The sequence below is a fragment of the Herpailurus yagouaroundi genome, unplaced genomic scaffold (assembly GCF_014898765.1).
Source record: "Herpailurus yagouaroundi ecotype Mexico unplaced genomic scaffold, PumYag 206, whole genome shotgun sequence".
NCBI lineage: Eukaryota > Metazoa > Chordata > Mammalia > Carnivora > Felidae > Herpailurus > Herpailurus yagouaroundi.
Genome location: NW_024412437.1, coordinates 3,123,876 through 3,137,224, shown reverse-complemented (window position 1 = coordinate 3,137,224; position 13,349 = coordinate 3,123,876). Strand labels below are relative to the sequence as shown.

At 51.2% G+C, this 13,349-nt stretch overlaps 1 protein-coding gene and 1 non-coding gene across 3 annotated transcripts in view; both read left to right on the top strand.

Annotated features, from left to right (window-relative positions):
* PRKCA (protein kinase C alpha) overlaps nt 1-13,349 on the top strand; it is a 404,563-nt gene that overhangs the window by 383,590 nt on the left and 7,624 nt on the right. For both annotated transcript variants that reach the window (XM_040452168.1, XM_040452167.1), the window contains one exon: nt 2,081-2,221. In XM_040452168.1, coding sequence (XP_040308102.1) covers nt 2,081-2,221 — 141 coding nt within the window. The remainder of the gene's footprint in view (nt 1-2,080; nt 2,222-13,349) is intronic.
* On the top strand, nt 8,758-8,864 carry LOC121015394 (U6 spliceosomal RNA). Its single transcript, XR_005783811.1, has one exon. It is a non-coding gene; the product is annotated as a U6 spliceosomal RNA (small nuclear RNA).

Below are 13,349 nucleotides of genomic sequence, written 5' to 3'. Positions count from 1 at the left end.
CATGCAGCTGCACTCAGGTCAAGAGAAATAACGTTTTAGGGCACCTGGGTGGTTCAGTCAGTTAACCGCCTGACTGATCTCTCAATTCACAAGTTCGAGCCCCGCAGCAGGCTCCCTGCTGTCAGCACAGAGCCTGCTTCTGATCCACTTTTCCCCATCCCTCCCCCACTCGTGTTCTTTTTCTTTCTCTCAAAAATAAACATCCAAAAAAATTTTTTTTAATTTTTTAATGTTTTTATTTATTTATTTTGAGAGCGTAAGCAGGGGAGGGGCAGAGAGAGAGGGAGAGGGAGAGAGAGAGAGGATCCCATGCAGGCTCCACGCTGTCTGTGCAGAGCCTGACAAGGGCTTCAGACCCATGAAACTGCGAGATAATGACCTGAGCGGAAACCAAGAGTCATACACTCAACCAACTGAGCCACCCAGGTGCCTTTTTTTTTTTTTTTTTTTTTTTTTTTAAAGGGTGCCTGGGTGGTCAATCTGTTAGCGTCTGACTTGATTTGGGCTCAGGGCATGATCTCGAGGTTCGTGAGTTTGAGCCCCGCATTGGGCTCTGCACAGACAGTGTGGAGCCTGCTTGGGATTCTCTCTCTTCCTCCCTGGCTGCCCCTCCCCCACCTGTGCTGTCTCTGTCTCTCTCAAATAAAAAATAAATACATGTTTAATTAATTAGAAGAGAGAGAATGTTTCCGACACCCTAGAAGCCCCCTCCCTTCCTGTCCCACAGCTCCGCCCCTCCCCTTGAGGTAAGCAGCGTCCCCACTTGTCCCTGCCTGGATTAGCGTCACCTGTTCTGAACATCACACAGATGCAGTCTTGCATTGGACGCTTCCCCGGGCCTGGCTTCTTTCAGCCAACACTGTGATAGTGAGATTTCTCCATTTCCTGTGTCTGTGGTTCCATCCTGTCTTGCTGTGTTTCTTCCGCTGTGTGACCACAGCACAGTTTATCCATTCGTGTTATTGCTGCTGGGCCTTTGGGTTGTTTCCACATCAGTTTCGGGAGCCGTTACAAACAGAACTGCCACGAAACTTCCAGGTTGTGTATTTTGGGGAACATACGAACTGCTTCTGTCGAGGAAATACCTAGGAACGGAAATTACTGGCTCATGACTTGGTCTGTTTTTAATAGTCAAGCTTCAGGCCACAAAATTATTGTCAGACCCAGTGAGATGGAAAGTAACACGCTGCTAACATTTTCCGGTGGGTTTGATCGGTTGGGATGCATTTATCACCTGTCTTCCAAGGGCCAGGCACTGTTTGCAAATCTACACAGGGAGAGCTGGGCCCTGCCCTCCAAGCTGGTGGCCCGTGTTCGCCTCCACGTCCTGCACTAGGCACATGGGAATTGACTAGTCACCTGCTGGTCCTGGCATTTACTTAGCCAAACCCGCGAGTCTTCGATTAATACGGTTTGGTCCAAGCAATAAACAGGCATCTGATGCTTCTTACTAGTATCACATGAGATGCACAATTTTGAGTGATGGCATACCTCTTCACACACGTACTTCTCTAGACATCTGGGAAGGCAGTTCGACACAGATAGTGTACGAAAACACCTCTTTAAATTCCTCTGGCTGTGGGGCCAGATTGTCTCTCTGTTTCCTTTATCATACAAATCACTATAGAAAGACCCATACTATCAGCACCGTATCTGTGAGTTGGGGGTCAGATTTCTTGGGGTGCTCTCCAGGCGTCCACACGGTCTGGGCTGGGGGACAGAGCTGCCGAAGGGAAGGCACTATTGTCCAACATTCTCTTTTTCTCCTACTTTTTGTGCGTGTGGTGGGGGAGGGCAGATTTTTTTTTTTTGTTCAGCTTTTTTGAGGTAGAATCGACAAACTTTGTGCGATACGTCTAAAAATGTGCCACCTGGCGGTTTGATATGCCCATCCGCTGTGAAGAGATTTCCCCGTATCAGGTAGACATGTCCCTCCCCTCACATAGTTAGTTACCTTTTGTTTCTTCATGGGGAAGATTCTTAGGTTCTGTGCTCTCAGCACATCTCAGTTATACGATATGCTGTCGTCACCTGTGGCCACCACGGTATACGTTGCATCCTCTTTTCTGCTGCTTTCCAGCTGATGACCAAACACCCCGGCAAGCGGCTGGGTTGCGGGCCCGAGGGGGAGAGGGACGTGCGGGAGCACGCCTTCTTCCGGAGGATCGACTGGGAGAAACTCGAGAACAGGGAGATCCAGCCGCCCTTCAAGCCCAAAGTGGTGAGTAGGGGGACGTGGCCTGCTCCTGAGCCCCATTTTCTCGAATCCCAGAGGGGTCGTCACGCCCTCCGTTTCTCTGGAGAGAGGAGGCCGGTGACCCCTGACCTCTGCGGGGTGGGGAGAAAAAAAAGGCCAGGTACCGGCCTTGCCTTCAGTTTGTGGCTTGAGCCCCCCAGATTCCTGCTGATTTTCAGAGTCAGCACAGACCCGGCGGGGACGGGGGCCCGTGCCCACTTGTAGGGCGGCTGCGGAGTGCCCCCCCAGAACCGAGAGAGCGGTGGGGGCACACCTGCTTTGGGGACCGGGCTTCATGGACTCACAGGCCCAGCAGGGCTGTAACCGTTGCTCCGAGTCCTTGACGGGACTTCTCGTGTGTGTGCGGCTCTCCTGGAAGCGTAACCAGAGTTTAGCCAGCTCCTCCGCAGGCCCTGGCTGCCCTTCCCTCGCTGGCCACGGCCTCCGCTGCAAGGAGTGGGTGCCAGCCACCACTCTGGCTTGGCCACCTTCGTCGCGACTCTTCCCACAGGACTCCCGTTCTGTGCGCGTGTTTAACAAACCCCGGGCGCCAGGCCCACCCTGTCGCTCATTTAACCCTCGCAGCCGACCTACAGAGTGGGTCCTGTTGTCTCCAGTTTACAGTTGAGACAGCTAAGGCACAGAGAGGCTGAGTAACTTGCCTGAAGACACACAGCTGGCAGGCGGTGTCCTGGCACCGGGACCTGTGTCCTTCCCCCCGCTGCACTATCTCTCCGTCTCAGTGACCGCCGTCTGCCAGGCTCCTGATTGTCGGTGGTAACCAGCGTCGGCCGGTCTTAGCGTTTCTATCCCTAGAGGTGAACCGAGAGTCTTTAAGACACGGGCCTCCTCACTCATACCACCTGCCGCTTTTCAGTGCTCCCCAGGGAGTCTCCATTACCCCTCCGCATCCCACCTCTGGGGGCCAGCGGATCGTGCCTTCGAGCTCTGCCACTGCCTCTGCCGGCACTGGGCCATGACCTCGGGGCCCCTGCTCCCGAGACGGCGGAGCAGCTGTGTCCCACAGCCCACATCTGTCTCCTCCGACAGGCGCCCGTGAGCAGGCAAAAGGGACCCCCCAGGGGTGGCTGAGTTACTGACTGGTTGGCACAAGCTTTATTCTTAGAGCAGCAACTTCCTCATCAAATCTGCTTACGTGTCCTCTACTCCAAGAATAAAACTGCTGGTGGTAAGCCCACTGCTACTTTTCCGAGATATTCTTAGAACAAACTGAAGGAAAACTAAAATTAATCAGGTCAGTTGACTTCGTCCTGACTCATCGTCTCACAGAGGACCCTTCTGTGTCTGCCACCCTACCTTCTCTTAGCCCATCCTGGACACCGGTCCCAGGGGGTTCTCCCCGGATCCCTTCCCTTCAGTCTGCAAAACCTGGTTTTAAGGGGGCGGGTGGGGGGGGGGGCGGTGAGGACAGTCATAAATTATGCTGCAGGCAGTCTCAGAACATTCTGTTCGGGATTTTCTTTTCTCCCTTTTGTGTGTATCTAGCCTTCTTAAGTATAAAAGGTCCACAGTAGCATCGAACACAGTTTCTTTACGGGACCAGCGTAGACATCCCACACTGACCCTGCTTTAAGTGTTAAGCGAAATACCATTACTTGTCTGTCGCTTTCCAGAAAGAGGCGAGATGCAACAAAGTCAGCCACAAAACACATCTCCTATTTATTCCACTTCATCCTCAGGAGAAATTGTGCACTTGCGTGGTCTCCCCCTTTATGTGGGCACTGCAGCCCTAAACTCAGATGTAGGGGAACAAGAGGGCGACATGGGTCCAGGAGCCAGAATCTGACTGAGCTGTTCCCCGGGGGCCATGCAAGTCACTGCAGGCAGAGTTCGACCGCAGCAGGGAGTTGAGCCACGAGCAGTGTGTGTCTGTTTGTTTATTCCTGGAGTGCGGCTCTTTGGTGTCTTGTTTTGTTTTGTTTTTAACGAAGGGCTAGCTAAAATCAAAAGGAAGAGGCAGTTTCCTCTGGCTGTGAAGCGGCCCCCAAGCTCACCTACAGAAGCCGGAATCATGGACCAAGGCCCTACAGCCGGAGGGTTTCGTGTGAAGGGCCCGCTTGGCGGGAGCTCTGGTCAGAGGGAAAAGAGAAACGCCCTTTGCTCACAGTGAGTTTTCCCAGGCAAAAGCCCACGTCTTGCTGGAGACCTTATGCAGAAAAGGAAGACGCTGGAAAGCATACACGGTGACGGCGGACAGGACAGCAGGGGACGTGAAGCAGTGCTGGGGGTTAGGAACGAGCAGCTGCAGGAGCGAACCGCGGACTTGTTGTCCCAGGGCAGAAGAGACTCCAAGGCTAAAGAGGTCAACGAGAAAGTTCCGGTTCCCGGGAGAGCTCAGTTTCCCTCAGTCTGTACCCCACGCTGCCTGTCTACACAACATCAGAGTTTGGCCCCCAGTCTCGGGTGAAGGGGGGCGTCTCCACAGCCTCAGAGGGACCACATGCCACGAACGTCCGGGCGGCCGGAGAGGACATTTACAACAGCAGAAAGCCGGCTGCGTCCAGATGTCACCGAGGCCGCACAAACTCCACCTGGGGTCAACACGGCCGTCGAGGAGAGCTAGCGACGTGTTAAAGTTACCCTCTGACGTTCCCCCCCCTTCCTCAGGGACAAGCGTCATTCCCTGATCCAGAGCTAGTTGAATAGTCAGAAGAGTTTCCGGGTAAAATACCGAGCGGAATATTCTCGGAGGGGCGGTTCTGTCGTTTCAAACAGATGCTGCAATGCGGGCCTCGCTGTCGCGGCAGAGAAAACCGGCAGGAACGGTGCTGCCCGAGGCTTTGCCCGTGGGCCGAGAACCCCTCTGGGAGAGCGTCCCCCCTGTGGGCGGTGGCGGTGGCCCTGGCTGGCTAAACCAGTCTGTCTTGGGGAAGTTTGCTCCATGCAAACTTCAGTCCATCAGTGTTCGGAACAACAAGGCTGGGCCATCAAAGAGGCTTTTTCAGCAAGTGCCGCTGAATCGATTTCCCTGAGATTTATCGGATTAAGGACCATTCCCTCCTGGCGCCCAGCTCCCATGGTCCTTGCGAATGCCAGCAGTAAGGCCCCAAGCACCCCCAGTTATCTGCAGGGTGCTTCTAGAGATCAAGTTTGTGCTTGTAACTCGGACGCTCATCTTTGCCTCAGCTTTTAATTTTCCTTGGAATCTCCAATGAAAGATGACTCCAAAATCACGAGGTGTGGGTTTTTGGTTTTGAGAGTCGAGGGAAGTCCCAGAGCTTATGCGGAGCAACCGGGGTTCCCGTAGTACCTCGTCTTTTTTAATTTTCCTGCCTAACAGGGCAACGGGGTGGCTCAGTCGGTTAAGCTCCCTATTCTCAGCTTCCACTCAGGTCATGATCTCATGGTTTCCAGCCCCACATCGGGCTCTGTACTGATGGTGCAGAGCCTGCTTGGGGTTCTCTTCCTCTCTCTCTGCCCCTCCCCTGCTCATGCTATCTCTGTCTCTCTCAAAAATAAGTAAATAAACTTAAAAAAAAAAATTCCTACCTGCAAAAGTGGTATCACTGACGGTAGACCAGAATGCCACTGAAAATGCAAAATTTCAGGATGGGTGAATCCATCAGGAGGCCCCACCCGGAACGTTGTATCTCATGGCTGGAGGCTCAGAGGCACCCAGCCCAGGCACAGACGTGGCAGCAGGGGGGGAAGAGCCCGCAGGAAGCACGAACCTGCCCCGAGGCGGCCCACCCTGGGAGAGCCCAGTCCTGGCAGCGCTGTCCCCCCAGAAGGCCACCGTGCGCAGTTGTGAAGGTGGAGGTGATTTCCTGCAAGATGGGACAGGCACTCATGTACCGGTTTGTGTCGTAAACCAAAAACAAAACCAGCTGTGTTGTGCTCTCCTGGAGAGGAGGCAGCCACATAACTCTCTCTTCTTGATGGAAAAAAGGCACAAAGCGGGCTGGTTTCTGTTTTCTCTCAAAGAGAACACAACAGCAGAAGAGCCTCTGATCCACAGACCCAAGGACCATCAGCGTTCGGAACAACAAGGCTGGGCCATCAAAGAGGCTTATTAATAACGTTCAGCAGATCCATGTAAGAAGGTACCTTTCCTTAAAGTTTAAAGCAGATCTCATTCCTGAAAAGGCTAACGTTCAGTCGCTGAGGCGGAAATGCCAGGGGCCAGGCGACCTCCCCATGGCGTCAGATAAGTGAGGAGGGGGCCCCCGTGAAAGGGTGACGTAGCCCAGCCCACCTGACCCAGCATCTTGAGATCCCACCAAGAGAAGGAGCGTTCATTGTTTCTGTCTTGCCAGAAAAATCAAAGGCTGGGTGTGCCCTTGGAGGCACACGTGAGCCCACGATTCTGATCCAGTGTTGCTTTGAATTGGGTAGGCTTTTACCCTGATTTATTATTCATGTGAATAGAGTGCCCAAGAACCGCCTTCAGATGCCCATTCATCCTGCCCACGATAAATAACAGGTCATGGAACTCTCAGAAGTGGAACGTCGATCGATTTTTCGTGTTTGAATTCTAGCCGTTGGCACCGAGGAGCCGAATAGCTAGCTCACAGGCAAGCCAAAAGCATTCACGATACTTAAATGGTTATTCGAGAGAGAGAAAGATTAATCTATGAAGTTAACACCGAGAAATATGTTCTGGAGTTGATAGATGAGCAGAGCACTTTGGAAATAGTCCTGTCTGTCACGGAGAGCCTTTCTGGGGAAATTGTTGTCCTTATTTTATCAAAAAGAGAGAGGGGGAAAAAAAATAACTTTCATCAGGACTTTGTCATTCTTGGAGCAAGAGCCAAAGAGAACAAGAACAGTGAGAGCAAGTGTAGGTGCCACTGTGGTGTGATTGCACGGTCAGGTTCATTTTCCCAGTCACCTCGAGATCTAGACCACCGCGATGAAGGGCCTGTCGCAGTAAAGAGAGTCAGTGAGTTTTGGGGTCTCTCGGTGCATATATAAAAGTTATGTGTACTCTACCCTGTAGCCTACTAAGTGTGCAATAGCTTTGAGTCTTTCAAAAAAGAATGCACGTACCTTAACTGAAAAACACCGTGTGGCTAAAAAATGCTAAGCGTCACCTAAACTTTGATCAGGTTGTAATCACTGATCACGGATCGCCCTAACAAACACAATAACGATGGAAACGTTTGAAATACTGTGAGGATGACCGAAGTGTGGCGCAGAGACCGGAAGTGAGCAAATGTACTTGGAAAAATGGCGCCAATCGACTCGCTTGTTGCTGGCATGCCACGGACCTTCCGTTTGTGAAACACACACAGCATCTGTGGAGTGCAACAAAACAAGGTGTTTCTCAGTGTCATCAGCTTGTTTAGGAAGTTGGATGGTGGCTTAATTATTGAAGTCCGTGCCGTGTGCCTTTTTAAATCTTGAAAAAATGTATTTTGAGATAACCTCCAATTTCAATGTTGCAGAAGAGTTGAAAAAAAAAAAAACATAAAGAATTGCTGTATTCGTTTTACCCAGATTCCATACGTGTTAACACTTTACCACCTCTGCTGTATCATTCTTTCTCTACATCTCTGAGCGTGCATGTGTACAGATACACAATTGTGTGTGCTTTGTTTTTTTGTGGGGTTTTTTTTTTTTTTTTTTTTGGAACCATTTGAGAGCAGGTTGCAAATGCGATGCCTCTTTACAGCTACATGTTCCATGTGGATTTCCTAAAACGTAGGACACGGTAACTGTGTTCTTCTTAGTAATCGCTCTGCAGAGGTCGTTATACGGAGCCGCAGCCATTGGGTAGAAGAAGGAGGGTCTTGGAGCAGTTGTCTAAGTGCTCAGTGCCTTGGGCTGCTTGTCCTCCATTCTTTCAGGTCACAGGTAGGTTCATTCTCTCAGCCTTTCAGTGGTGCCAGCAAGAGTGATGCTAAATAAAATTGAGAGATTTCTCAAGACTCAGGGAGCTTCACCAACAACATGTGAACACTAACCAGCCTTTGGAGACCGGAATCGGCCACCTCACGGTGTACTCGGGTGTGACATAAGCCTTTAAGCCAGCCTAAGACCGCTCCTACTTGGTTGATGAGAGGCGAGGAGTCTGCCTACTCTCTGATTGCTACTCTCCCAAATGCTTTTCTGCTGGAAAGAAAAATGGGAAGGAATGAGACATTTAAAATCGTAATCGATATAAATAAGCGGCTCTGTTGCAAGCCTCAGGGAGCTTCCGTGGTGATGGATGGGATAAATGCAGACCCCGTGTGCCTCAAGTTGTGTGAACTGACGACCTCCCCTTGTCTGCAGTGAAGGTTGCCGACAACACTGGTCGTCACAACATCTTGTTTTGGAAAAGGAGCTTTGAATCCTCTAATGCTGGCTGTTCCTAAAGAAAGACCAAATGGAGCGCAAGTTTTTGCTCCATAGAATATGGTCCGGGGTAAGCCAGAGCCTTTCCCTCACGGACACATGGCTCTGACACCTGCAAGAACCCACGCATTTAATGGGTGGCTTATAGCCTGTGTCTGTCAACAAACCCATCAATAGAACCGGTTCCCTCTGGACCACAACTGGCCCTGAGATCGGCCCTAGTGCTCACTTCAGCGGCACGTGTACTAATATTGGAACGACGTGGAGAAGATTAGCACAGCCCCTGCACAAGAATGACACGAAGCTTCCTGAGATTCACTCTGAGGCAACAGATAAGTACTTGTTTGATTTCACCTAAGAAACGAAAACCTGTCTCCAGTCTCTCACCACAGGTGATGTTGGCAGGAGGTGAAGGAGGTCCTAATCCCTTTTTTAAAAAATGTTATTAAAATAATAACTAGGGGCGCCTGGCCGGCACAGTCAGTTAAGCATCTGACTCTTGATTTCAGCTCCGGTCATGATACTATAGTTTGTGAGTTTGAGTCCCGTATTGGGCTCTTTGCTGACAGCAAATTCTCTCTCTCTCTCTCTCTCTCTCTCTCTCTCTCTCTCTGCCCCTCCCCTGCTCGTGCTCATTCTCTCTCTCAAAATAAATAAATGTTAAAATACTAACTCTGTGGTGAAATAGTTAAGATGGACATAAAAATGACAAGACGCTATCTCCCCTAACCCCAACTACTGGTCCCACTATTCACCGTCCCTTCTGTAACCTTTGGAAAGCTGTATGCATGTGTGATCATACACACAGCGAGGTACCACGCATCCCATTTTCCATCTCGCGTCTTTCACACGGCGGTATATCTGGGCGGTGTTTCCGTGCCAGCGCGTGTGGGTCTGTGGCACGCTTGACACGGGCCATTCTGACCCTCAAGTTCCCAGGGCAGACACTGACTCTTTTCCAAATACTTTTCCTCTGTCCGTTCTTATTCTCCAGACTTTCTGTACCAAAATGCACTGGCTTCAGTGGTCATCCAGGCCTTCGGTGAGCACATTTCCAGATCCTTGGGTGACTAAACGAGCAAACTAACCCCACTTGTTAACCCTGAGCGTGTGCTCCTGCTTGTGCTGGGTCATGCACGGAAGACCGTTCCTCGAGCATGCTGATCTTACAAAGGGCTGCTGCCCGAGACCCCAGCCCCCTCGCTGGATGGTTCCATGGTGTGGACACGACCTCCCAGGTGGCCCAGAGCAGAATATTCGCGCTCATTTCTGCTGCTGGTTATTTAAATGAAGTCTGTGCCCAAACGCGAGTCAGAAGGCTGTGCACAGACGTAGGCAGTGTTCTTACTAACGCTCCACTAGGATCACCACACAGTGGGGCTTGAAATATGGGTTCCCTTAAGACGAAGCCTATCCTGCTACATCTGGTAATTGCCAGAGATGTTCCCCACCTCTGTAAGTTTCCTTTCTCCTCCGTCTTGCAACGCGCCTTTACTCTTGCTTTGTTCCGCGCTCTGCCTGCTCCTTTGGGTTTGCTTTGTAATGGCAGTGTTTTCGAGCTACTCATACTCACCCTAATTCCCATACCAGTGACCGTGGGGTTATATTCTACATGACTGAGACACCAAGGTAAAGGACAGAATTGAGACCAACACATGTATTGTGCATTCTCGGTGGCCTCTCCCAGGTAAGAATCACGAGAAGCCGACTTGCGCGGGGCCGGCTCAGTCTCTCCCCACGGCCCTTCCACAGGGGGCACAGGGCTGTGAGTGGATCGTGTGCTGCCCAGAGCCCTGGATGGGGAGCGCCATGACCCCAAATTCCACCTGGAGCCTGCGTCTTTCTGTGCTTTGTCACCTCTTTATCGTGCCTGACTTCTGGGTTCATTTTATCAATTATGATTTTACCAAATGGATAAGAATGTCAAAGCAACAAAGGAGTTATGTCCTGAATCCAGAGCTAAGGGAGGCAGATAGCTTATTAATAGTGTTACCAATAGTGTTCATTCCTCCTTGCCGTATTGATGACATGCCCTGTACGTGGGTGCGTGCTGTATGTGCTGTGCCTTAGGGCTGTATCGTGCCTGAGCATTTAGAAAGGATTGCACACTCTCGTTCCCTCGATCCGCAAGATAGCGTTGGAAGGTGGATGTTCTTCTACAAAGAGGTGCAGTGATTTTCTGTACCACGGGCTTTTGACCTCTAGTCGGTCCCTCTCCCCACCGTACCTCCCATTTTCCCTCGGGGGTCAAATGCAGCCCTGTAAACACCGACATCCTGTGCTCTCCGTGAGTACCAGAGGACCTGCCTGGGCTCACACCCTGGCCCAGCCGGCTTTGGGCTGCCCCCTGTTGCCCTCCTCACCTCCATCTTTGGTTTCACACCAGTGATGTGGTCCTTCATATCCCAGATGGCAAAAGCCTCGGTTGGTGACAGGCGTGGGTCGCCTTGGGAGGTGAGGACGGTGCGAGTTGCCAAGAGGTTTTGCTAACACGTAGCAAATGCTGCCTGCATCTGTCGTGGGTTGTCAGGTGGCATAGGGCTCAGAGGCCATGACCCACGCAAACCTGCCCATTGTTGCACGCTATGGTGGAAGCTGCCCTTCCAGTGGCCGTGGTAATAACCTTCTGCATCATCCCTGAGGAAGGTCGAGAAGATGTGTGTAGCCTGGCCAGCCTCGTTTTTCACCTGCGCTCTCACCCAGTCATTCACAGGCAGCACCAGTGCCTCTAACATCCAAGATGGCACCTGAGTCCTGCCCACGAGCCGATAGTTATGAGTAAGGTTGGCCCGCAGACAGCAGGAAGAACCTATTCTATGTTTGAAGTATAGTAAATACCTTGCTGAAGTCTTTATCTTTTCCCCAAGGATCCAAAGAGCACTGATTTTCATTCTCCTTTTCAGCCATTGATGGGTGCTGATTTGAGGATGGTTGCAGTTCTCCACACAAACATCTTGAAAAATGAGTAGGTCAAGATCATCTCCAATTTGACTTAAAGGAGATTGTCTCTTTCGGGGCTAGTTTCACGGCGTTGTGGAAGGCTCATTTTTTTTTTAACCATTAAGAAACCCTCCATGGTGGAAAAATAGACTCTATTTCTCATAGTACCAAACCTATGATTAAAATCCCCCTCCCCTGCTCTTTGTGCTGGGGCGGGGGGGAAGCAGCATCCGTCTGATAGGAGCTCCCTCAGAATAGGAAGTTCTTCTGAGTCTTGGATCTCATCTGATCCTCAGGTTTAGCCTCCAGCGTTTCTCGGGCTTTCTTGCCCATGGTTGGCTGGAATACACGAACAGCTTTTTGATTCCTTGCTCCCAGCCTGCCCTTTCACCTCAGTGAATAGGTTTAAGAAAGGTTTTTCTTTGCTGGAATGTGATTTCTCTCTCTTCAGGATCAGAGAACATTCTAGAGTGAAGTAGAGTGGGAAGGAAAAGGAGGAGGTTTCCGGAGGCAAGCAGTCTCGAGACCAGCAGTCCCACTCCCATGCAGTGTGAACTCCAAGCAGAGCTTAGACCGGCCTGGTCTCCGGGGGCCCCCTTAGCTCTCCTGGCAACCTGCACAGCACGAGGCTCTAAGCAGCGACGGGTTCTGCCCCACGTGTTACCATTCTTAGCTCCGCAAGCTGCCGCAGCCCTTAGGAGTAATTCTCCCCAGGCTTCTCGGTGCTGATGTTTGCATGGTCCCCTCTTCGGATCTTGGGGCATCTTCTTTTAGTTCTTTCGTTTATGTGGCAGTTGAGCCATGGCTTTTGGGATTCCCTTTGGAAGATAATCTGCAAATCCCCTAAAAATGGTACTCACAGGAAAGGTCAGACCTGTGCCATCTTTTCCCAGAACACATCCACAAGCCGAGGGTTGGATGGACGGAAGACAGTCTACCTGGGCTTGCCTTCCTCTTCCTTTTAGAGACTTCGCCTTTTAGTTTTCCCAGAAGTTTCTTCTTGCTCACCTTTGCGTGATTAGTGACTAGAAAAAGAAATGCGAACGATCGCTTTTGGAGGGAGCGCATGTCCCAGCCTCTGGGAGCGCCTAGAGTGGATTTCCATGAAATCTTCCAGGTCGTGGGTATTGCTTAATCACGTTCCCAAAAAACATCGTCCTCAAATACAACTGCCCGTCTCACATGCGGGAGGCGGGACCCATGTGACGAGCTGGCCCAATCGTGGGGCCTCCGTAGAGTGGCTGCAAGGGCCCCACACAGTCCTCTGCCTCCCTCCACTCCACACCCACATCCACATCCCCACACGGTAGTCACTGTGTGGACTCTCCCCCCCCCCCCCGCCAACCCTGTTAAGAGTGGGTGGCCACTCACGAAAATGAAACCCCGCCCCCCCCCAGAAGGGGAAGCCGTCAGTTATGAAGACCTTACTTTGGACTCACGACATGCTTTCCACTGCAACAGACTTAGGAGCAGGGTCTATTGGATGATAAGAAGGTGGAAAAACCATAATGAAGCTAGATTCTCAAAAGAGGCCTTCTAGAAGGTGGGAAAGATGTAAAAGAGGAGGTGGGAAACTACCGTCTGTGAGACTAAACCGGCCTTACAAAAATAACAGCAACTCTTGTGCTCTCACTGCATGCTGGGCTCTGTGCAAATCACTGCACCCTTAACCTTCATAGCAGCCCAGGGAGGGGGCACGGCTCTTCTGCCCCTTTCACACTCGAGGGAGTGGGATAGACCCCACCACCACCACCTTCGCAGTTTACCTAGAGCTCTCCGGCAAAGATCCAGGAATGCCTGGTTAGTTTAAAACTGTGCTAACTCAGAACTAGTTAATGTGCCTTATGATTAGTTAATTAGTCAATGCTGCCCT